Source organism: Sciurus carolinensis, chromosome 2 (assembly GCF_902686445.1).
Source record: "Sciurus carolinensis chromosome 2, mSciCar1.2, whole genome shotgun sequence".
Lineage (NCBI taxonomy): Eukaryota > Metazoa > Chordata > Mammalia > Rodentia > Sciuridae > Sciurus > Sciurus carolinensis.
The window spans coordinates 43,456,496-43,482,761 of NC_062214.1; the positions used below are offsets into that span (position 1 = coordinate 43,456,496).

The following is a 26,266-nucleotide window of genomic DNA, read 5'->3' on the forward strand; positions in this document are numbered from 1 at the left end:
GACTCTAACTGTTAGCCACCACAAAGCCAAGTTGCACCCTGTGATTTTTGTTGGTGCTGTTTAGCCTTTGCTTCTCTGAAAGTGTTTACTTGTCTGTCTGTTCTTCTTGTAATCTGGCTGAAAGTACTTGATTACCCTTTCTTCTCCTAGACCTCTTTCTGCAGCATGCCTCCCCATGGGAGCCCATCCTCTGTATCCCTTGCCAGCTCCTATGTGGACAGGTCATTCTTCAGGCTGCCAAGTACGCAACTTGCCTGCACTTGGCCTCAACTTCTCTGCCAGGTCATGTCCATTGCTTTTCTGGATCCCACGTCTTCCTCTTTTCTGGTTTATAGTTCTCTTGTTCAATAATTCTTCATTATTCCAAATCTCTCTTGGCATTGGTGCAACATATAGACTAAATAAGGGAGAGAAAAGCCCCCTCCCCCTTTTCTTAAGACTCTCTTGCAAATTGAAGAAACATTTTGAATCATTTAAAGAACACTGTTAGTTTAAAATGCTCATGAATAGTTTTCTGTTACCAATTATGCATTGGAATACTAAAACTGAAATTGTTCAAGTTTCTCCTTAAACTTTACTACAGTTCATGATTATTAACCAGACATATGCCAGCAGTGTGACAGATGCTGACTAAAGTCTAAAGTAGATTTTGACTAAATAGTTTCTTATTACTTTTTCCTTGAAATAGTCTAGGGCCTAAAAAATGGGAAATGCTCACAGGCCTGCGGTGGTATGCAGTGGAAGGATGTGACTCTTGATCTCCCATAAACCATAGCCATTGCTTCTCTGTAGGTGGAGGGGAAACAGTTCCTTCTCTTCCAGTAGTCTTTCAGTTTTATGATTAGTCCTCATTGAAGGAAAAACCCAGGCCACAGGTGTGGTGAAGAGAGGGCAACTTCCATATTGGCAGTTTGAGAAGTACAGTCAATACCTTGTTCCCAATAGGGTTAGGGAATGAAGTGCAACATAGTAAAAAATCCTGGCTTCCAGAATGTATAGTTTATCTTGTATGCACATTACCAGTTTTCAAAGAATTAAGCATATATAATAAATGCCACAAGATTATAGTCAAATTTGCACAGTAGTCCCTGTAGGTTATAGCATTTTTCACTGCTTTGCAAGGGAGGGCAGTAATCCTGAATATCCACTGTGTCCCTCCATTGTCAAGATGCATAATGGATTTTGGTTGACAGAGGGCCAGATAACAAACAAGTTATGAATAATTAATAATTACAGTAAAATGTGGTTTATTTCAACACATTTGTCTTCCTGCTCTTGAAAGTGAAAGGATTTAGATACAGGTAGTTTACATTTAGGAAGTCTTCCCAGACCATGGCGAGGGGTAGAAAGGGAACCAGGGAGAAGGAAGCCTAAAAGGGTGCATGAATGATCCCTGGGTGCCCTCTGGAGACAATGCACTACACATCTCAGAGTTGTCCTTCAGAGGCATTAGTTTACTGCTGCTTCTGGCCTGCACTGTGCTCAGGCCTTGCACCCTCCTGTGGCCAGATGGTGCCTTATGCAGAGGGCAAGTGCTCCAAGTAGGTGGTTGAAGTCTTGTAGGGTCCTTCATGGAAGCAGCAGGTGACCTTTGGACTGGCAGGAACTCTGACAGTGTGCAGTGCAGGTCACTAACTCAGAGGACTTGATGGTAGTTGCACCAATAGAGAAACACCCTTGGGCTGACCCCAACCTCTCCCACATCCCACTGTGGCCTGCAACAAGCAAGCACTGGGTCTTGAAGGCTGGAGTCATTTCATTGTATGCCTGTACAATCAAGGATTAAACAAAAGGAGACTTAACTAAGTAAGAATAATAGAAAGGCAACCGAACTGCCCCCTTTTCTTATTTTTGCATGCCTGAGAGGGTTTTTGTAAACAATGGGGAATTAGAAAATAAAATTAGCTTGCTGAATTTCAGATGGGGACAGATGCCTATTTGCTAGACCTTTTTTTTTTTCTTTTTAATTCCCACGAAAACCTCAAGCAGAGTTAATAATGTATGAAAATTAGGTACCATGTGTGCACTTTGCTTGGTAATGTTTTTATTAAGCAACCAGTTGATTTAAAAATAACAACACGACAATTGACATAATGGCAGTTTCTGTGATGTGTATGGAAACATCCTTTTTGAATGTTCTGTCAGGTTTTCCATTACACAAAGACATTTTTCAGAAGAGCTTTCAGAATTATCATATAATATAAGAATTATATCAAGCTGCTTGATAAAACAAATTGTCCATGTATAAATTCCAGTTTTTTTTTTTTTAATTGGCTTAACTAGAGATAACCTGTGGAGGTGACTTTCTGCAACTCTGTTAAAATGTCATGGTAAATCGAGACTTCTGTCTTCCATGAGTTTTACTGATCATTTACTGATTGGAGTTGCCTTCTCTTTTCCCTTCCCACCGTACCAGCTGGCCTGTTTATAGCAGAAGAATTAGGGAAAAGGTTAAGAACCCAGGGGTTTCCCATTGCTCAAGGGATATTCCAATTCTGAAGGCAGAAATGAATCTATATGAAGTTGACACATCATTAGACTAACTGGTGGATGTATCCTCTCCCAGAGGTTGTGTGCAGTTTCTGGCATTTCCAAAATAATCCATTCCTGAAGATGTCTCTGTTCATTACAAAGGGCAGTTGGCTCCTTCAGTAGCTGTGCTAGGCCCTTTTGGACTCTTTCATCTGCATGGTAGTGGTGGAAAGTTGCCTTCCAGAAGTTTCCATGGTCTAACAGAGTAAATTAAGGTGTATTGAAGTTCTGTAATTCAGTCTGTATCCAAGGAGTTTCATTATTGATTTTTCTGCATTCTACAGCGTAGTTATTATATAAAATAAAATAATATCAAACTGCAACTTAGTAAAACAAATTGTCCAAGTATAAATTCCAGTTGCCTTTTTTTTTTTTTTTTTTTTAATGACTTAACTGGTGGTGGGAGTTGATGGACATTTAGGAAGGACAGTGAGCATTGTGGAGAGAAATTTCTTTTTATTTTTAAATATTTTTTTTAGTTGTCAATGGGCATTTATTTATTTAGTTAGTTATATATACATATGCGGTACTGAGAATCAAACCCAGGGCCTCACACATGCCAGGCAAGCATTCTACCACTGAGCCACAACCCCAGCCCAGAAATTTCTAATGTTGAAATGAGCTGCCAGGCTAATTGATTTGGGCATTTTGTCCTCATGGCTTTAACTTATGTCTTTACTTCTAAAGGGTACTAGTTGGGCATGTCCTTTCTTTGCAGCATTCTGATGGTCCAGGTGTTGCTCTTGACTTCAGCAGCACCACAGGTGTGGGCTAGTACCCTCAGAGTAATAATACCTTGAGGTATTTTTAAAAGTAGCTCTAGAGGAGACATTTGATCTTTATGACTTACACCATAAGACTTTCTTGGAATCTCTGCAAGGGGTTGGTTGGAACAGACCTTTTCCATCTATACTATGGTCTATAAAAATCATAGTAACTGACTTCATGGGGCTTGGGTTTTTCTTTTGTTATTTTCTTCACTCTTGAATTAGATTTTGCTCATATGCAGGACAGAGCAGTCTGGCAGGAAGTAACTAGCATTAAAATAACTCAAATAAAGTAAGTAGCATTAAAATAACTCAAAGACAGGGCTGTACCTGGCATCACCCTATAAGAATGGGAATGGGGTTTGCTGCCCTGGACCTTGGCAGCCCCCAAGAACCTCTCTGCAGGTGAACATTTGCTCCAGAAGGAGTCAGGTCGACTGGAGTCCTGAGCCCTGGCACTCTTCCTTGCCTGGCCATGGCTTCCATGTGGCCTTGGGCGGGCTCTCTCTTCACTGACCTCATTGTACTCAAAAACAATCTGGGAATAAAAATATCTGTTCTTGATTTCTTGGAATCCTGAAGGAGAAGAATTGGCTGTCAAAATCTATGGGGTCATGTATTTCCTAAGCTTGAGATGTACTTTTGAGAGTTTGAAATTAAAATTTCAAGCTATATGTATGTGGGTCCTTTTTTTGTAAGTTGTAGGGTTAAATAAGACAAAAATAGGACCCAAGTTGACTTCTGTGGAATTTATCACAAAAATGCACTACAGGACATCTATGAGAAGCTGGAATTCCACTCCCATCCCCCCAAATTGTGTTGGAAGCAAGTTTAAGACACTATCACCCTGTTACTCTTAAGAGTATCCTTCCATCAGGGATTGTTGGCCACCTGTTTTGATCTGAAATAATTAACAAAGAAATCAGATTTCTAGAACCCCTTCAAAGCTGACTCTAGTGCTTAGTGGCCTGATAGGTTGGGGTGTCCTCAGAGAGGCAGGTAGGATGGTGAGACAGCAGACCTAGGTCCTTTTTAAAAAATTTTTTTTAATTTGTTCTTTTTAGTTATACATGACAGTAGAATGTTTTTTGACATCATACATACATGGAGTATAACTTCACATTTTTGTGCTTGTACATGATATGGAGTTACATTGGTTTTGTATTCATATATAAATGTAGGAATGTTGTGTTTGAATCATTCTGTTGTCTTTCCTATTCCCATTCCCCTACCCCCAATCTGGTGAACTTTCACTCCATCCCCCATCTCCTTCCAGCTTATTGTGAGTCAGCATCTGCATATCAGAGAGAACATTTGACCTTTGGTTTTTGGGGACTGGCTTGTTTCACTTAACATGATAGGCTCCAGTTCCATCCATTTACTGGCAAGTGCCATAAATTTCATTCTTCTTTATGACTGAGTAATATTCCATTGTGTATACATACCACAGTTTCTTTATCCATTCATCTGTTGAAGGACACTTAGGTTGGTTCCATAGCTTAGTTATTGTGAATTGAGCTGTTATAAACATTGATGTGGCTGTGTCATTGTAGTATGCTGATTTTTAAGTCCTTTGGGTATAAACCAAGGAGTGGGATATCTGGGTCAAATGGTGGTTCCATTCCAAATTTTCTGAGGAACCTCCATATTGTTTTCATGGTGGTTGCATCAATCTTCAGTCCCACCAGCAATGTATGAGTGTACCTTTTTCCTCATATAATAATTTATTATTGCTTGTATTCTTGATAATTGCCATTCTGACTAGAGTGAGATGAAATCTTAGATTAGTTTTGATTTGTATTTCTCTAATTGCAAGAGATAATGAACATTTTTTTCATGTGTTTGTTGATCAGTTGTATTTCTTCTTCTGTGAAGTGCCTGTTCAGTTCCTTAACCCATTTTTTGATTAGGTTATTTCTTTTTTTGGTGTTAACTTTTTTGAGTTCTTTATATATTCTGGAGATTAATGCTCTGAGGTGCAGGTGGCAAAGATTTTGTCCCATTATATAGGCTCTCTCTTTATGTTCTTGATTGTTTCCTTTGCTGTGAAAAAAGTTTTTTAGTTCGATTCCATCCCTTTTATTGATTGTTGATTTTACTTCTTGTGCTCTAGGAGTCTTATTGAGGAATTTGGTTCCTAAGCCAACATGATGGAGATGTGGGCCTACTTTTTCTTCCACAAGGTACTGCAGACCTGGTTCTTTCTGCTGGCTCCATTTGATTCCTTCCAGCCTGGATGGGTGTTATTTGGTTGCAGAGTTCAAACCTTGTCAGATCTTCTGGAATGGGTGGAATCTTGGGAACCCAGAGTCTGGCCACATGAGAAGGGCTGAGCTCTCTGATTTATTCATTGAGATGTTTCCTGTGGCTTATTAGTATTCACAAAAGCCTGGAGTTACTCATTCAAATTTTCTGTGATTGTCATGCTGGATCACCTCTCGGTGTGAAGGGATCAGTCTTTAAAGATGTTTCTGGGATGATATTGTGTGGGTGAAATACAGGGGCAGATAACAACAATTCCTGTTTATTTGGTGCTTTGCACATCTCGGAGCACGCACAATTCGCAGCCATGCTTTATCCTTGCTGTGCCTGGCACGTCATCTGTGGAGGTGCAGACAGAGGCAGGGCCTTCCACGTCCTGCCCCAGAGTTTCTGCTTTCTCTTTCCAGTGCCCTGCTGTTCACTTCAGAGACAGATATACCAACTCCAAAATCAAGGTCTTCGTCTGTCAGTTCAGACCTGCATACCCACTGCTGGGGGGTTCCACAGTTCTTTCTATGTGTGAGTGAATAGCTATTTAATCACTCTGCCGATAAGCAAAAGTCCAAGCCACCCTTCCCTCTGAGACCATCCCTTGATTTGCTCTTCCAAACAAAACCAGCTTGTTCATTCATTCCCTCACTTACCCAGTGTTTTGTATGTGTTGCACTGTGCAAATCATGATTCTATGGCTGTCTTAGTGAATGGGGGGACTTGTGCCCCTGTGTCAGCACCTGCCTGTGGTGGGCACTTCAGTTACTGCCTGTGGTGTCCCTTACCTCTACCCTCTCCTTCACCCCTTTTTTCCTGGCTTGCCCCACACTCACCTGGACCTCTTGTTCTTCAGCCTTTTCCTGTATGGCCCTTGACTTTGTTGTCTTCAGTCATCTCTGCTTGTCATTTTCTGATCAGATGCTCTATACTGCCTCTGTCCTCTGCCAGGTTGTGTCTGGCATTGAGGCGTGTATCCCAGGAAGCATGGTTAGGGTTTCCAGCACCCCCAGGTTCTTCCACTTAAGATGGGAATTGTAACTGCATCCTTAATACACTTCAAGTACATAGAACAGGGCCTGGCTTGTAAGTGGGGATTGCCATTTATTTTTCTAGTGAACAGTCAGCCCCTAGGAAGGCAGGGTCTCTGCTTGATTCTCTGCTGTGTCCTTGGCATGTGAGTGATGCCTAGTAAGTATCTGTTAAATGAAGTTAATAGATTAAGGGAGAGATATCACCTGGCTCCTTGGAAAGAATATGGGGTTTGATGTCTAGAAGCCTTGGATTTGGTCCATCTCACATGCTGAGTTACTCACATGCTGCAAAACCCTTATGAAACCACAGAACCTTGCTGAACACCATCTTCTCATTTAGTTCAATGGGTATGTGATGTGAGGTTTTGCTTTTGGCTACAAGTACCACAAACCTATGAGTGTGGCTTAAACATGTGATTGCTTCCTTTACCAGGAAAGCTGATTCATCTAGCTTGGCTCTACTAGAGCTCTCCAGAGGTTTAAGGGTCCTCTGGGTGCCCCTTCTCTTTCTGAGAACTATATTATTCCAAAGCTCCTGGTCCTCGCTTGAATGTGACCAAGACAGGAAGGCAGGCAGGGTCTCCTTGCACCTGTATAAGGGAGAAATGCCTTTCTCTGAAGCCCCACTACAACCCTCTCAGGTCCTGTTTGTTGTGATTTCTGTCGCACACCATGTGACAGGCAGGTTGGATGTTATCACCTCTGAAGCAGGAGGCTGATCATGCCAGCAGGGAGGGAGAAAAGGTTAGAAGGGAGGCGCACCTGACTCTGGCTTCTCCATGGGATGTTGATGAGCACACATCGGGATGTTAGCAAATAAGATCACATAATAGAAGTGCAAAGTGGGGTCCCTGGCAGGTGACCCATACCTATCCTATTAATGTTATATTCGTCCAGGTAATGTCTAAAAAGAAAGTGCGAATGCCCTTAGTTGGGACATATCCTCTCCAGTGTAGCCTCATACTCCGCCATGCCCTATTGCCTTACTCATAAATACTGTATTCATTTTGCTACCTGCCTGAGGCATCTAAGTTTGCAGGCTCTGGGAGTAGAGCATTATAACATGCATGTTCAACTAGTTTATTCTTGTATCATGCAATTAGAGCTTGCATATCATAATTAGAAAGTCCCTTATTTTCTTGGGAGGCTTACTCATGAACTGAGGGGTTGGACCTGGATATTCCATTTCTCCTCTCTGACCTCCACTTTCCCTTGCTCTACCCTAGAGATGCAAGCTGACCCTAGGACATGCACTGGTGTCTGTGTTCCCAGAGCTGCCTTTGGGAGGTTGAGTTTTGGATACAATAAAGCCAGTGGTTTGAATAGTATTTCCATTGCAATGTGGGTAACTCTCATCATAGACTAAAACATAGCAGACAAAACCCACAAAGTACTCCATCTCGGTGTTCACAATCGTGTGTTCTCAGATCTTAGTGGCTTGTATTCTTTTTGGATCCTGTAAATTTGAAAGCTGTAGACATTCTATATGAGCCCAATTTCTTTTCTTCCTCTCTTTCTTTCTTCCTCATTTGTTTCCTTGGGATAGGGGAAGTCCAACTGCTTCCTTGCCTTGAGATTTAAATTCTGTTTTCTGGCTGCATTGGATTCCCAGTTTTCTGAGAAAAGGCTTAATTTATTAGTTTGGTTCACAATGTTCTCACAAGGAACTTTACTTGGTGGCCTGGAACCATATGGAGCTGGGTTGTTGTAAGATAAATAATATAAGAGAATCAGCATTACTTCATTAGCAGAAATGCAGGCTATGTCTATTTCTTAAAGAATTATCACATGTGATTTAAAAGCTTGGTTCACGGTGGGAGGGGACAGGATTAAGGTGGAAGTTCAAACCCACATTTCTGCTTTGTGTGCTATGGTGATGGCAGGCCTCTGGGTCAGAGCTGCATCGGATGGTGCTGCTTGGAACTGAGAAGCCTCTGGAAGACCCATGTTCACTGGGACTATACCCCACCATCATCTCAGGATCTGATGTCAAGAGCATTAAGGAGTAGGAAATGGATGACAAGCATACCCAGCTTGAGACTGAGTTTTAGCAGGGGGGGAGATTTCATTTTCTTTTGTCACCTGTGATATTCACCGTTTTTAGTATTTTAACTCAAATAAGGAGAAGCAAAACTGAGTAGGAATCTTACTTTTTAAAACAAAAATTGTACTTTCTCAGCATTTCACTTGGAACGTGTTCATGATTGTGTGTGTGTATAGATATACATACATGTAATATAAACAGATATAAATTTATAGCCACTAACATAAACTTCTAGAAGCAAAAGATAGTTTATTACAGCTCTCTGCAGAATATTGACACCTAGATTTCATAAACCAGGAACACAGAAAAAAGAAAAAGAAAAAAAAAGCAATTGGGGGAGTTCAGCATGGATTGATGAATTGTTAACTTCTTTTTTTTTTTATTTATTTTTATTGTAAACAAATGGGATATATCTTTCTCTGTACATGAAGTAGAGGCATAACATTTGTGTAATCATACATTTACATAGGGTAATAGTTTTTGATTCATTGTTATTTTTTCTTCCCCCCACCCCTCCCACCCTCTTTTCCCTCTGTACAGTCACTCCTTCCTCCATTCTTGCCCCCTACCCACCCATTATGTGTCATCATCCACTTATCAGTGAGATCATTCGTCCCTTGGTTTTTTGAGATTGGATTATTTCACTTAGCATGATATTCTCCAATTTTATCCATTTGCCTGCAAATGCCATAATTTTATTATTTTTTATGGCTGAGTAATATTCCATTGTGTGTGTGTGTGTGTGTGTGTGTGTATCACTATTTATATATATATATATATATATATATATATATATACACACACACACACACACACACACCACAGTTTATCCATTTATCAATCGAAGGGCATCTAGGTTGGTTCCACAGTCTGGCTATTCTGAATTGAGCAGCTATGAACATTGATGTAGTTGTATCACTGTATCATGCTGATTTTAAGTCCTTTGGGTATAGGCCAAGGAGTGAGATAGCTGGGTCAAATGGCGGTTCCATTCCAAGCTTTCTGAGGAATCTCCACAGTGCTTTCCAGAGTGGCTGCACTAATTTGCAATCCAACCAGCAATGTATGAGTATTCCTTTTTCCTCACATCCTTGCCAACACCTATTGTTGCTTATATTCTTTTTTTTTTTTTTTTTTTTGCAGTACTGGGAATCGAACTCAGGGCCTTGTGCCTTGTGCTTGCAAGGCAAGCACTCTACCAGTTGAGCTATCTCCCCAGCCCTGTTGCTTGTATTCTTGATAATCGCCATTCTAATTGGGGTGAGATGGAATCTTAGGGTGGTTTTGATTTGCATTTCTCTTATTACTAGAGATGTTGAACATTTTTTCATGTTTGTTGATTGCTTGTAGATCTTCTGTGAAGTGTCTTCATTTCCTAAGCCCATTTGTTGATTGGGTTATTTCTATTCTTGGTGTAGAGTTTTTTGAGTTCTTTATAGATTCTGGAAATTAGTGCTCTATCTGAAGTATGAGTGGCAAAGATATTTTCCCAATGTGAAGGCTCTCTCTTCACATTGCTGATAGTTTCCTTTACTGAGAGAAAGCATTTTAGTTCGAATCTATCCCAGTTATTGATTCTTGCTGTTATTTCTTGTGCTATGGGAGTCCTGTTAAGGAAGTCTGATCCTGGGCCGACATGTTGAAGATTTGGACCTGCTTTTTCTTCTGTAAGATGAAGGGTCTCTGGTCTGATTCCAAGGTCCTTGATCCATTTTGAGTTGATTTTTGTGCAGGATGATAGATAGGGGTTTAGTTTCATTCTGCTGCATATGGATTTCCAGTTTTCCCAGCACCATTTATTGAAGAGGCTATCTTTTCTCCATTGCATATTTTTGGCACCTTTGTCTAATATGAGAAAATTGTATTTATTTGGGTTTGTGTCCATGTCCTTTATTCTGTACTGTTGATCTACCTGTCTATTTTGGTACCAATACCATGCCGTTTTTGTTACTGTTACTTTGTAATATAGTTGAAGGTCTGGTATTGTGATACCCCCTGCTTCGCTCTTTCTGCTAAGTCTCGCTTTAGCTATTCTGGGTTTCTTATTCTTCCAGATGAATTTCATAATTGCTTGCTCTATTTCTGTAAGGTACGTCATTGGGATTTTAATTGGAATTGCATTGAATCTGTATACACTTTTGGTAGTATGGCCATTTTGACAGTATTAATTCTGCCTATCCAAGAACGTGGGAGATCTTTCCATCTTCTAAGATTTTCTTTAATTTCTTTCTTTAGTGTTCTGTAGTTCTCATTGTAGAGGTCTTTCACCTCTTTTGTGAGATTGATTCCCAAGTATTTTATTTTTGATGAGGCTATTGTGATTAGGGTAGTTTTCCTAACTTCTCTTTCTGAAGCTTCATCACTTATGTATAAAAATGCATTGGATTTATGAGCATTGATCTTGTAACCTGCTACTTTACTGAATTCACTTATGAGTTCTAAAAGTTTTCTGGCAGAATTTCCCAGTTCCTCTAAATATATAATCATGTCATCAGCAAATAGGGATAGTTTGAATTCTTCTTTTCCTATTTGTATCCCTTTAAATTCTTTGGTTTGTCTAATTGCTCTGGCTAGAGTTTCAAGGACAATTTTGAATAGAAGTGGTGAAAGAGGACATCCCTGCCTTGTTCCAGTTTTTAGGGGGAATGCTTTCAGTTTTTCACCATTTAGAATGATATTGGCCATGGGCTTAGCATAGATGACTTTTACAATATTAAGGAATATTCCCACTATCCCTATTTTTCCTAGTGTTTTGAGCATGAAGGGAATGCCGTATTTTATCAAATGCTTTTTCTGCATCTATTGAAATAATCATGTGATTCTTGACTTTAAGTCTGTTGATATGGTGAATGACATTTATTGATTTCCTGATGTTGAACCAACCTTGCATCCCTAGAATAAGAAGGTGCACTGTTTTTAATATATTTTTGTATGCGATTTGCTAGGATTTTGTTGAGAATTTTTGCATCAATGTACATGAAGGATATTGGTGTGAAATTTTCTTTCCTCGATGTGTCTCTGTCTGGTTTAGGTATCAGGGTGATATTGGCTTCATAGAATGAGTTTGGGAGGGTTCCCTCCTCTTCTATTTCATGGAATACTTTGAGAAGTATTGGAATGAGCTCTACTTTAAAGGTTTTGTAGAACTTGGCTGAGAACCCAACTGGTGCCAGACTTTTCTTTGTTGGTAGCTTTTGATGACCTCTTCTATTTCATTACTTGAAATTTATCTATTTAAATTGTGTATGTCCTCTTGGTTCAGTTTAGGTAATTCATATCTCTAGAAAACTGTTGATGTCTTCAAGGTTTTCTGTTTTGTTGGAGTATAGATTTTTAAAATAGCTTCTAATTATGTTTTGTATTTCACTCGTGTCTGTTGTGATATTTCTTTGTTCATTCCGAATTTTAGTAATTTGGGTTTTCTCTCTCCTTCTCTTTGTTAGTGTGGCTAAGGGTTTATCAATTTTATTCATTTTTTCGAAGAACCAACTATTTATCTTGTCAATTTTTTTTAATTGATTCTTTTTTTCAATTTCATTGATTTCAGCTCTGATTTTAACTATTTCCTGTCTTCTACTACTTTTGGTGTTGGTCTGTTCTTTTTCTAGGGCTTTGAGCTGTAGTGTTAGGTCGTTTATTTGTTGATTCTGATATGATGTATCTTTGTTCTTGTTTACCTCTAAGAATTTTTTTTATTTCCCTCCTGATATCTTCTGTTATCCATTCATCATATAATAGCATATTATTTAATCTCCAGGTGTTGGAGTAGTTTCTGTTTTTTATTCTGTCATTTATTTCTAATTTCAATCCATTATGATCTGATAGAATACAAGGTAGTATCTCTATCTTCTTGTATTTGCTAATGTTAGCTTTGTGGCACAGAATATGGTCTATTTTAGAGAAGGATCCATGTGCTGCTGAGAAGAAAGTGTATTCGCTCTTTGTTGGATGGTATATTCTATGTATGTCTGTTAAGTCTAAATTATTGATTATGTTATTGAGATCTATGGTTTCTTTGTTCAATTTTTGTTTGGAAGATCTGTCCAGTGGTGAGAGAGGTGTGTTAAAATCACCTAGTATTATTGTGTGGTGGTCTATTTGATTTCTGGAATTGAGAAGGATTTGTTTGACTTACATGGATGAGCCAATGTTTGGGGCATAGATATTTAAGATTGTTATGTCTTGCTGATTTATGCTTCCCTTAAGCAGTATGTAATGTCCTTCTTTATTCTTTCTGACTAACTTTGGCTTGAAGTTCACATTATCTGAAATGAGGATGGATACTCCAGCTTTTTTGTTAGGTCCATGTGCATGGTATGTTTTTTCCCATCTTTTTACCTTTAGTCTGTGGGTATCTCTTTCTATGAGATGAGTCTCTTGCAGGCAGCATATTGTTGAATCTTTTCTTTTTAATCCAGTCTGTCAGTCTATGTCTTTTGATTGATGAGTTCAGGTCATTAACATTAAGAGTTATTATTGAGATATGATTTGTATTCCCAGTCATTTGACTCATTTTTGTTTTTTGACATGATTTGGTTTCTCCTTTATTTGGCTATTCCTTTAGGGTAGTTCCTCCCTTTGCTGATTTACATCGTTGTATTTCATCTCTTCCACATGGAATATTTTGCTTAGAATGTTCTGTAGTGCCGACTTTCTTTTTGTAAATTCTTTTAGCTTTTGTTTATCATGGAAGGATTTTATTTCATTGTCAAATCTGAAGGTAAGTTTTGCTGGGTATAAGATTCTTGGTTGGCATCTGTTTTCTTTCAGGGCTTGGTAAATGTTGTTCCAGGCCCTTCTAGCTTTTAGGGTTTGGATTGAAAAATCTGCTGATATCCGTATTGGTTTCCCCCTGAATGTAATTTGATTCTTTTCTCTCACAGGCTTTAAAAATCTGTCTTTATTTTGTATGTTAGGTATTTTCATTATGATGTGCCTTGGTGTGGGTCTATTGTAATTTTGTATATTTTGAGTCCTATAAGCCTCTTGTACTTGATTTTCCATTTCATTCTTCAGATGTGGGAAATTTTCTGATATTATTTCATTGAATAGATTGTTCATTCCTTTGGTTTGTTTCTCTAAGCCTTCCTCAATTCCAATAATTCTTAAATTTGGCCTTTTCATGATATCCTATAATTCTTGTAGATTCTGTTCGTGATTTCTTACCATCTTCTCTGTTTGGTCAATTTTGTTTTCAAGATTAAATATTTTGTCTTCTATGTCTGAGATTCTGTCTTCAAGGTATTCTATCCTATTGGTTATACTTTCTGTGGAGTTTTTAATTTGGTTTATCGTTTCCTTCATTTTAAGGATTTCTGTCTGGTTTTTTTTCATTATTTCTAACTCTTTATTGAAATGATCTTTTGCTTCCCACATTTGCTCTTTTAACTGTTGAGTGGTGCGATCATTCAAAGTCTGCATTTGCTCTTTCATCTCATTGTTTGCTTCTCTGATCATTTTAATTATGTACATTCTGAACTCCCTTTCTGACATTTCTTCTGCATGCTGTCATTGGATTTTATTGATGTAGCATCTAGGTTTATTTGGGACATTTTCTTCCCTTGTTTTCTCATATTGGTCAGGTATCTTCCCCTCTAGTAGTGAAACTCTATTGACTTATAGTGTCCCTACAGATTTCCAATAACTCACCTCCTAACCTTCAGTAGCCTGAAGTCTTAGAGGAACTTGATAATGCGGTGATCCACAAGGAAGCTGCCCCTCTAGGGGTGGTGGCCTTCAGGTGGGATATATTTCCTGCTGGTGGAAAGAGGTGCCTCCACTTGTTGACCGATGGTCAGTCAAAAGGGGGACTAGACTGCGGACTGGGGCACATCTGGTCTGGGCCTGTGTCTCTGGTTCTACCACCCTGGTGGGAAAGCCTCACCCAGCGGGGAAGACTCACTCGGTGGGGACGTCTCGCTGGGCAGCTCTCCTCCAAGATGTTCCCTTCGGTCTAGAACTACTACCTGGGCTGGTCAGCCCTCCTCTGAGATGTTCCCAGGGGTCTGGACCTACCTCCTGGGCCAGGGAGCCTTGTCCTGTGATTGAGACTGTCGCTGGGCTGCCCTCCTCTCTGACGTTCCCTGGGGACTGGACCTACTGCCCAGGCCTGGGACCCTTATTCTGCGCCGAAGCCTCTTGCTGGGCGGTCCTCCTCTACAATGCTCCTGGTTCTCTGGGTTTACAGCTCCAGTGGGGGAGTCTCACTGGGCAACTCTACTCCACGAAGTTCCCTGCATTCTGGGACTACTGACACGTCCAGGGAGCCCTACAGTGGGAGAGACTCACCCGGTGGCTCTGAATTAGTCCCGAGTCTCTCAGTACCTCCTCTTCTTGACTCCTGGGTCCTGTCAAAGGGCTTCCAAGTCTCCTGTAGGTATCTCAGGAAGGGAGCTGCCCTTCTGATGATGATGGCCACGCCCTCAGTAATAATTCAAAATTCCTGCATCAGCCTCCAAAGAAGCTGGGGAGCCCCAGCAAGGGTGCACTGAGTCAGCACAGAGGCAAGTGCAGTGTCCCTCAGCGGTAGTGGGGCAGGCAGGCAGGGTCAGCAATGGTGTCCGACCTCGTCTTGGGGGTCAGGCAGGTCGGCTCAATTGTTAACTTCTGTTTTCCAACATTGTTAAATTTTTTAAAATTACAGTAAAATACATATAAAATTTGCCATCTTAAACCTGTTTTAGTGTATAGTTCTGTAGTGTCAGGTATGTTCACACTGGGCAATTCAGGTCATTTTTTAAGAATGAGAGCAAAACAGAGGGAACCCTATCTATCCTCATCATTTCATAAAAGAACAAATTCCAACAATAGAAGAGTAATAAAAGGCATTCTTAGTTGAGGAAATTCCTTCCTAATCTGTACAGAGAAAAATATTTGTCTGTGGAAAAGTATCACTACAGAGAAAAATACAGAAAGGAACTCTATATAGCCACTTCCCAAATTTAAAAATATACACTTTTGTCATCATTGCTGCAGATCATCCCTATGTACAGGACTAGTACATGAAGTATTTTTAACCAGAATGTGGTGAGAAAGAGCTTGTGCCAGAATGAAGTCAGCCACACCACTAAGCTCACAATTTAGAAGGTGATATTTGCTACTGGGAGGCTTTGTCAACAAAGGAAGGCATGTATTGAGTTACATCCTACATGAGCATCTTCTCATCATTGGTCCAGGTGTCCTGTGCAAATAGCTTATGGAATGGCCCTAATGAGGAGCCCAGCTCTAGATCTGGTTTTGTTCACACAGAAGTAAAAGTTGACAGAGTTGAAGTCTATGTATATTCACGCCACCACATTCCATTCCACCTCCCAAGTTAACTAGTGCAGTGAAGTTGGCATTCTCCCAGTCCACATTGCATTTGCATGAGCTCGCTAGCAATGTGTAGTGTTTTGTGTAAGTGGAATCCCATGGAAAATAACCTTCTGAAATTTAATTTGTTTTTAAACAGCATGGTTTTAAAGACTTCTATTTTGATACATTAGAGTACTTTGATACTCTACAGTATTGCTTTATGTGACTATACCATATTATATTTATCTGTCCTCCTGTCCTCCTATTGAATAGGCATTTGGGATGTTTCTAGGTTTTAGCTAATACAGGCAACCGATAGTGCATGTTCTTACGAGCTTTCATGTGCATAGGAGGAGAAATTTATCGAGGGTAGTTACCTGGGGGAAGAGTTACTGGGTCAAAGGTGAAGTGATGTCTCCATCACAAAATCTAATTAATATATTAAGCAGCCTGGCTATTTACTGCAGCTTCCAGGCCAGTGGGGGACAGGAAGGGTAATACTTATGTAAGCCAATCATTAACAGATTTGGTTTTATGGACCAAACTGAGAGCTACTAATTGTTCATCTATCTAAGGTTTAACTCAAAATCTGTCCATAACAGAAGAAATGATTTGGAAGTTTGTGTAAAGTGACTCTTTTTTGAATCTTTGGGTGTGGGGCAGGAACCAGCAGGGAGGGCCCTCAGCCCTTCCTTAAGTTTCCTTTTTTTCTTGTGATCAAGAAAATGTTTGCAGACATGGTCTGGAAGGCAGATGGAACTGGGTGTTACTGTCTTTCAGACTTTGTTATATATGCCTTTTTTGGTCCAAGAAAATTCCATGGACCAAAACTTGACCAGTCTTCTCAAACTTCTCAGTGGGGCTTTCTGGAGTGGCCTTGCTATTGCTTAGAATGTGAGATGATCTAAGTTTCTTTCCACCATCTAGTCTGTGGTTTATTTGAACCCACTGGGTAACTATCCACAGAAGTAGGCCCAGGTTCCACTGGGGTTAGATGTCAGAAGCATGCCCCCCAACTGTCCAGTAGGAAGCTGAGGAGGCTCCATGGTCATCTGCCTGCATCAGCCACCACAGGCCTGCTAGGAGCCCTCCAGCTGGGTGAGTCAGGCTTCAACCTCACAGAACAAACTGGTAACTGAGATGATGTTCAATGTGCTTAGTGTACTTTTTGTCATGGAATTCTGTGTTATCATCAGCAAATAGTGGAGTGTTTTGAATACTCTTTAGAAAACAGTAAGTGAGATGACAACTTGGTGAGAATATAGTGCTTATTTTTGAAGAAAGCAGTGACAGGGCTTTGTCACTTATAGAGTTCTTCTGAGCCTGGGGAAGGAGCCTGTTGCCATCCCCACATCCCACATGCCAAGTTAAATCATGGATGGGGAGAAGTCTGGGGAGGATCACACCTGTGGCTCATCTGTGTTAATGATTCAGGGGCCCTTCTGATCAGTATTTCGTCTACATTGGCATATCTGAACCGCTGTGGCATGCCAAGTACCAGACAAAAGCTTTCTCAATGCTTTCCACCTGGAAGTAACTGCTGCCTTGGATATCCAGGAACACATTCACATTTGTAAACTATTTTTCTTTCTTTTGCGTTCTTTAATCAGCTGTCAAAGCTTGAGAAACAGCAGCAGAGGAAAGAGAAGACCAGAGCCAAGGGCCCTTCTGAATCAAGCAAAGAGCGAAATGCCCCCCGAAAAGAAGACCGCAGTGCCAGCAGCGGGGCAGAGGGTGATGTATCTTCCGAGCGGGAGCCATAGCCCCTGAAGGCAGAGGACTTAGGTAGGTGTTTCTCCGCCTGCATAGCTTTGCTCTCCCAAATTTTGGGGCAGTAATGAATAGAGGATGAAATGGCTGCTTAGGACATTTTCCATAGCCTCCTTGAACGTGCTGTCTTCCAGGATGGAGACAGATGCTGGCAAATAAAGTTGTGTTGTGTTCATTGAGAGGCTGGAGGGCAGTGGACAGTTGTGTGTGCCTCCTCCTCCATTGCCAATGTTGGCCACGCCTGCTGCCACATGAGTGTGGGTAGAGCACCTGCAGACACCTGATGCATACAGTGGCTGTGCACATGCTCCCACCATCCTGCCACCAACGCCAGTCTTGCTCCCAGCAGCTCAGTGGAGGCCACTGTTCTTAGCAGCTGTCTCCTCTCATGGTTTCCTTCTTCTTGTTCTGCTAACAGTCACTTTGTCCTGCATGGCATTGCCAATTTACTGTTTATTCTTCATCATTTCCATGCCCAGATCTATATTGGGGTTCATAGTGGTCTTATAAGCCACCTCCCTGCCTTGAAGATCACAGGCCTCTGAAATGTGATCCAGAAATCTGATGACCTTCGCTTCAGTTCCTTCCCTTAGCAAATATATTATCAGAGCTTCTTATTTGCCAGACACTGCACCAAACACTGGGGGTACAGATATGAGGGACCCAGGGGCTGTCCTTATGGAGTTCACAAATTCAGGGAGAAGGATGGAAATTGTTACACCACAGCCTGGTGCCTTGTTGCAGTGATGTGACTGTGGTATGGGGTGGAGAGATCTCTGGAACAAAACCTCAAAGGACACATAGAACTAGAGAGATGAAGGGCAAGGGGCAGAGAACAGTTGCCTAAGCCAAGAGAAGAGAAAATGTATCAGTTTTCTGTCACTAAAACAAAATACTTGAGATAATCAATGTGTAAAGAGAAAATGTTTACATTTTTGAAGGTTTCAGTTCATGATAGATTGCCACCATTACTTCTGGATCTGTGGCAAGGCAGCACATCATGGTCAGAGCATGTGGCAGAGCAAAACCACTCATCTCACTAGCCAGGAAGAAGGAAGAGGAAGCGCTTGCCCTCAGTGAGCTAAACATCTCTCACTAGGACCTGTCTCTTAAAAGTTCTACTGTCTCCCAATAGAGCACTTTGGGGACTGATCTTTAATGCATGGGCCTTTGGTGGATATTCTGTGCAGCATCTTCTCAAGCTTCCTCAGCCACAGGAGAGAGCATGTGGGAGAGACGTGATCCACGTGTCTTCTTGAAGTGTGCAGAGACCAACATTCTTTAGGCCAAGTTATGAGAGTGAGCACCTCACCTTGTTCAGAAGCAGAAGCCAAACTGGACCTTCCCCTTTAGTTTTCACTCCTTGGGCTGAGGGCTGCTGCCCATCCTTCCTGCTTTCCCATTCTCTTGACCCCACTCAGGCATGATACTATGTCTTCTCTCTTGGGTTTTGTTGGAAACTATAAATAACCTTTTCCCCAGTGAACTGGAACCTTAGCAACAAGTTTAAAACAAATCAAATTTTCAAATGCCCATGATGAACTCATTACATGGAATAAGGAATAAAAATGTCAGCACTTATCTGACAGTAACCAAACCCAGTTTGTCAACCTAAATACATACATGCATGCACAAATGTGTGTATACACATGCATGTGCTCAAATTAAAGTGTGCCTTGGAGCTTTGTATTTTCAAAACAATTTGAAAAATTCTAATGCTGCCTAGCTGATTCCTTTTTGGATTATATTATTAACCTGCTAATATATATTTTTTAATTTTAAAAATTTTATTGTTCTAATTAGTTGTACATGACAGTAGAATGCATTTATACATTTTGATAGATCATACATAAGTGCAGTGTAATCTCTCATTTTTCTGATTATTAACCTGCTAATATATTTTATAAATGTAATATCATGATTTTTGCTTTACCTATATCTGACCAATACATTGAAAATTTTTGTTTTATCTATTGGGGGTATCAAGTTCTATTTTAAATCCATGTGAAACAGAACAATTTGAAAGCTCCCATTATGTTACATTAGCTTTGGACTCAGAATAATTCTTGTAGAGGGTATACCATGAACATTAGTATCCTGTAGCCACTGGGCAGCCTGAGGGTAATTTTGCTATTTATGTAAGGGGGAAAAAAATCTGAGGGCTGTGTGGGATGGATAGTAAGTGTATGTGTCCCAGAACATCAAGAAGGACATGTTCACAGAAAAACACATGTGGAGTTTAACATCTGCCAGGATCCCCATCTTAGGAGGGGAAAATTCTCATGGACTTGTAGGTATCTACTTCTTCTCTAAAGTCAAAGAAACTTTTAAAAACTTGTATTTATTTTCTTCCTTGAGTGGTGCAGATTGGGGCACATAGAATCTGGGGTAAATGATACTATTGTCAAGCACCCAAACAGAACTAGTTAGAGAGGGAGCTCAGCAGCAGGGGAAGTACACCCAGAGAAAAGTGCTTGGAAAAGGGTAGGTGAATAATTGTTCCTTCCCCTTCCTTGTAAGTCAAGTTCATTGCAGCGTCCTGTCATTATGGAATGAGGGAGGGCAGGGGGGATGAAGAGAGATGATGTAGGGGAAGCTCCTTCCAGCAGAAGGGAAAGTAAGAGCTAGTCCTTAGGTTGGGGGAAGGTCAGTGGGAAGGAGCAGAGGGACAGATGGAGCAGAAGCCTGAGACCACACTTATGTGTTCCAGTAGAAGAGGCATCCAGACATGGTTAGGCACCCAGAGGCCTGTGATAATGCTTCCCAGCATTGGTCATTTCATGCAGTACAGAAGGCACCCAGAGGGATTCCCCTACCCTAAGAGGGGTGCATAAGAGATCTACATTGGATCTATTGGGCTGGCCACAGGTCCTGGGTAGAATGAGGAAAGGGAGCCTGCCCAGAGGCTGAGGAGCAGCTTTACCAGAAGACCAGGGGCTCATGGCCTCAGCTCTTCATAGCACTAATGGACACTGGGTCTCAGTCATGACCTCTACCTGATCTCCTGGAAGGAACTTGCAGGGGTTGTAGTGCTAGTGAGAGTGGAGGGGAGGCCGGATCACCAGGGAGGCCTCCTGGCAATTGAAAAACAATCTTGAGTAGTCCTTCTCCCCTTGGTGGTGGCATCAGGTTCAGGCACTGATCCACACTAGCCACCCTGACCACAGAGGCTGCTGAGTACCCAGAGCACTGTTGATACCAAGGCAAGATGGAACTTCCACGTGCTCAGGATTTCCCTGACTGCTACTCAGAGGACAGTAAGCAAGGTTTGATCAGCCCATGAAAACACAGGTCACTTGTTTTTGTGCTAACTTATACGGTATTGTCCTGGTTTTGGAGTAAACCCACAAGGGAAGCCATTCATTTATTGACAGTTTGCCATAGTCATCCACTTGTAGTTATTCAGACCAGAGGCAGCAGAGACAGTGTCTGCTGACAGTGCCCAGGTCTGGGTGTGGTGGATGCAGGGTGTGGAGAGGTTCTTCTGAGCCTGTGTGCTGGCTACTTTGGGACACCCACAGTCAGCCAAGGGCCAAGGAGGAACTGGGATGTTCCCACGTCTTAGAATTTAGCCACTTTCCTGGTTTTGAAGACCTTAAAGGGGGCTGATTTTGAAACTTAACAGTTTCCTGGATTTGAAGACCTGAAATGATAGCTGGTTTTCCATTTACATACTTGTATTTTTTAATTGTTCATGATTTTTGTTGCCCCTTTTGATGAAATTTATCATATACCACACAGTCACCCCAAAATATTCAAATATCCATGAAAGCTGAAATAAGTAATGACAGATAGGAGGTGACATTGGCATTTGTTTTGCTTTACAGAATACAGGAGCTCCTCTCCTGAAGGGAGCAGCAGTTTTCATTTGCTTTTCTTTAAAAACAGAAAGAGCCCTAGGGAGCCTTGCAGGCCCTAAGGGGAGCAGCTTTGAGTTTGCAAGGCATGAGAGGCAAAGAAGGCAAAAGAAAATGGGATTAGAAACTGCATGATTGTGCGCATGTTTTTTCTTTGAAAATGAATCATGGTTCAGAGGACATTACCAGGATGTCAGCATTTCTCCATCACATTGCAAACGTTCCTTCTTATTTTATCAAATGGACATAAAACTGCTAAAATTAACTTCTGGTTTTGTAGTCTCATTCCTTCAAGCTCCTCACCTTGATGGGAGGATTTGAGGTTCTCTTTGAGAACCCCCTCAAAGGGGTTCTCTTTGGCCCCCTTTCTGGCCAGTGCTAAAGGCACTAGGGAAAACTCACTGAAAGAATGTGGCTTTTGCTTTTGATTGCAGGTTTAAGTGTTGCCTCATTTGAGTATTTACTTTTTTTTTTTTTTTTTTAATACATTTGAGTGTTTACTTAGCTGCTGTAATTAGGGTGTGAGACCAGCACCCCACATTTCTGTCCTCAAATGTCAACACACTTGAAACCAAACGGGATGTGTTTTGGAAGCTGCCATCTGTTTGCTTTTTCAACTTGACCTTTGTCTGAATTATAAGATGTGTCCTGACTGAGCACATTTCTTCCTAATGAGCTGGAGTAGTTGAGTGTGTGTGTGTTTGCGTGCTCTGTTAAAAGGGCACTTGATCACTTCTCAGTGTTTTCCCTTGTGTATGGTAGGATCTCTTTCATTCTGCAACCTTCACTTTGCTTCCCTATTTCAACATTCCTACCTCTTCCCCAAGCTCATGTGCTGATATATCATGTTGTAAAACCAGCTGAGCCTCCAAAGTGATGGTTTCGTTTTTCAAACTTAAAACAGTTCTTTTAGTGATTGTCCTTGAGTTTACAAATACATTTTTAACTAAGTCCACCTTCAAATAAGACTATGCTTATAATACTGCCATTCTCCCAGTTCCTGCTTCCCAGCCCTGTAACATTACTGTCACTAATTTCACTTTCCATGCTTTCTAATCACCCAGTACCTTGTTACTATTATTATTTTAAATGGTTATTTCAAATAAAAATTAAGATTAAGGAAAAGAAAATATTTTATTTTGCCTTCATTTCAGAGAAATGTTCCTTCTGCTTGTAAAATTTCTTTTCATATTGCAGCACATATTTGAGGGAATCTTCATTTTTTCCTTCACTTTTTTTTTTATTGTAAACAAATGGGATACATGTTGTTTCTCTGTTTGTACATGGAGTAAAGGCATACCATTTGTGTAATCATAAATTTACATAGGGTAATGTTGTTTGATTCATTCTGTTATTTTTCCCTTCCCCCCACTCCACCCACCCCTCTTTTCCCTCTATATAGTCCTTCCTTCCTCCATTCTTGCCACCCTCCCTAACCCTAACCCTAACACTAACCCCTCCCAGCCCCCATTATGTGTCATCATCCGCTTATCAGCGAGATCATTTGTCCTTTGGTTTTTTGAGATTGGTTTGTCTCACTTAGCATGATATTCTCCAATTTCATCCATTTACCTGCAAATGCCATAATTTTATCATTCTTTCTGATGGAGTAATATTCCATTGTATATATATACCACAGTTTCTTTATCCATTCATCAATTGAAGGGCAGCTAGGTTGGTTCCACACTCTGGCTATTCTGAATTGAGCAGCTATGAACATTGATGTGACTGCATCACTGTATCATGCTGATTTTAAGTCCTTTGGGTATAGGCCAAGGAGTGGGATAGCTGGGTCAAATGGTGATTCCATTCCAAGTTTTCTAAGGAATCTCCACACTGCTTTCCAGAGTGGCTGCACTAATTTGCAGTCCCACCAGCAATGTATGAGTGTACCTTTTTCCCCACATCCTCTCCAACACCTATTGTTGCTTGTATTCTTGATAATCGCCATTCTAATTGGGGTGAGATGGAATCTTAGGGTGGTTTTGATTTGCATTTCTCTTATTACTAGAGATGTTGAACATTTTTTCATGTTTGTTGATTGCTTGTAGATCTTCTTTTGTGAAGTGTCTTCGTTTCCTTAGCCCATTTGTTGATTGGGTTATTTGTATTCTTGGTGTAGAGTTTTTTGAGTTCTTTATAGATTCTGGAGATTAGTGCTCTATCTGAAGTATGATTGGCAAAGATTTTCTCCCACTCTGTAGGCTCTTTCTTCGCATTGTTGATAGTTTCCTTTGCTGAGAGAAAGCATTTTAGTTTGAATCTATCCCAGTTATTGATTCTTGCTGTTATTTCTTGTGCTATGGGAGTCCTGTTAAGGAAGTCTGATACTAAGCCGACATGTTGAAGATTTGGACCTGCTTTTTCTTCTGTAAGATGAAGGGTCTCTGGTCTGATTCCAAAGTCCTTGATCCATTTTGAGTTGATTTTTGTGCAGGGTGATAGATAGGGGTTTAGTTTCATTCTGCTGCATATGGATTTCCAGTTTTCCCAGCACCATTTATTGAAGAGGCTATCTTTTCTCCATTGCATATTTTTGGCACCTTTGTCTAATATGAGAAAATTGTATTTATTTGGGTTTGTGTCCATGTCCTTTATTCTGTACTATTGATCTACCTGTCTATTTTGGTACCAATACCGTGCCGTTTTTGTTACTATTGCTTTGTAGTAGAGTTGAAGATCTGGTATTGTGATACCCACTGCTTCGCTCTTTCTGCTAAGTCTCGCTTTAGCTATTCTGAGTTTCTTATTCTTCCAGATGAATTTCATAATTGCTTGCTCTATTTCTGTAAGGTATGCCATTGGGATTTTAATTGGAATTGCATTGAATCTGTATATACTTTTGGTAGTATGGCCAATTTGACAGTATTAATTCTGCCTATGCAAGAATGTGGGAGACCTTTCCATCTTCTAAGATTTTCTTGAATTTCTTTCTTTAGTGTTCTGTAGTTCTCATTGTAGAGGTCTTTCACCTCTTTTGTGAGATTGATTCCCAAGTATTTTATTTTTGTTGAGGCTATTGTGAATAGGGTAGTTTTCCTAACTTCTCTTTCTGAAGATTCATCACTTACTTATGTATAAAAATGCATTGGATTTATGAGCATTGATCTTGTAACCTGCTACTTTACTGAATTCACTTATGAGTTCTAAAAGTTTTCTGGCAGAATTTCCCAGTTCCTCTAAATATATAATCATGTCATCAGCGAACAGGGATAGTTTGAGTTCTTCTTTTCCTATTTGTATCCCTTTAATTTCTTTGGTTTGTCTAATTGCTCTGGCTAGAGTTTCAAGGACAATTTTGAGTAGAAGTGGTGAAAGAGGGCATCCCTGCCTTGTTCCAGTTTTTAGGGGGAATGCTTTCAGTTTTTCACCATTTAGAATGATATTAGTCATGGGCTTAGCATAGATGGCCTTTACAATGTTGTGGAATGTTCCCACTATCCCTATTTTTTCTAGTGTTTTGAGGATGAACGATGCTGTATTTTATCAAATGCTTTTTCTGCATCTATTGAAATAATCATGTGATTCTGAACTTTAAGTCTTTTGATATGGTGAATGACATTTATTGATTTCTGGATGTTGAACCAACGTTGCATCCCTGGGATAAAACCCACTTGATCGTGGTGCACTATCTTTGTAATATATTTTTTTATGCAATTTGCTAAAATTTTGTTGAGAATGTTTGCATCGATGTTCATTAAGTATATTGGTGTGAAATTTTCTTTCCTCGATGTGTCTCTGTCTGGTTTAGGTATCAGGGTGATATTGGCTTCATAGAATGAGTTTGGTAGGGTTCCCTTCTCTTCTATTTCATGGAATACTTTGAGGAGTATTGGAGTGAGCTCTTCTTTAAAGGTTTTGTAGAACTTGGCTGAGAACCCATCTGGTGCCGGACTTTTCTTTGTTGGTAGGCTTTTGATGACCTCTTCTATTTCATTGCTTGAAATTGATTTATTTAAGTTGTGTATGTCCTCTGAGTCAGTTTAGGTAATTCATATGTCTCTAGAAACTTGTTGATGTCTTCAAGGTTTTCTATTTTGTTGGAGTATAGATTTTCAAAATAGCTTCTAATTATGTTTTGTATTTCACTCGTGTCTGTAGTGATATTTCCTTTTTCATTCTGAATTTTAGTAATTTGAATTTTCTCTGTCTTTCTCTTTGTTAGTGTGGCTCAGGGTTTATCAATTTTGTTTATTTTTTCAAAGAACCAACTCTTTATTTTGTTAATTTTTTTGATTGTTTCTTTTGTTTCAATTTCGTTGATTTCAGCTCTGATTTTAACTATTTCCTGTCTTCTATTACTTTTTGTGTTGGTCTGTTCTTCTTTTTCTAGTGCTTTGAGCTGTAGTGTTAAGTCGTTTACTTGTTGATTTTTTTCTTCTTCTGTTGAATGCGCTCCATGAAATAAATCTTCCTCTAAGTACTGCTTTCATAGTGTCCCAGAGATTTTGATATGATGTGTCTTTGTTCTCGTTTACTTCTAAGAATTTTATTTCCCTCCTGATGTCTTGTGTTATCCATTCATCATATAATAGCATATTATTTAATCTCCAGGTATTGGAGAAGTTTCTGTTTTTTATTCTGTTATTTATTTCTAATTTCAATCCATTATGATCTGATAGAATACAAGGTAGTATCTCTATCTTCTTGTATTTGCTAATGTTAGCTTTGTGGCACAGAATATGGTCTATTTTAGAGAAGGATTCATGTGCTGCTGAG

General features: G+C 40.2%; 1 protein-coding gene across 1 annotated transcript in view; it reads left to right on the forward strand.

Annotated features, from left to right (window-relative positions):
- Dtd1 (D-aminoacyl-tRNA deacylase 1) overlaps window positions 1-26,266 on the forward strand; it is a 205,099-nt gene that overhangs the window by 170,218 nt on the left and 8,615 nt on the right. The window contains exon 5 of the mRNA XM_047540692.1: window positions 17,531-17,705. Coding sequence (XP_047396648.1) covers window positions 17,531-17,683 — 153 coding nt within the window. The 3' untranslated portion in view covers window positions 17,684-17,705. The remainder of the gene's footprint in view (window positions 1-17,530; window positions 17,706-26,266) is intronic.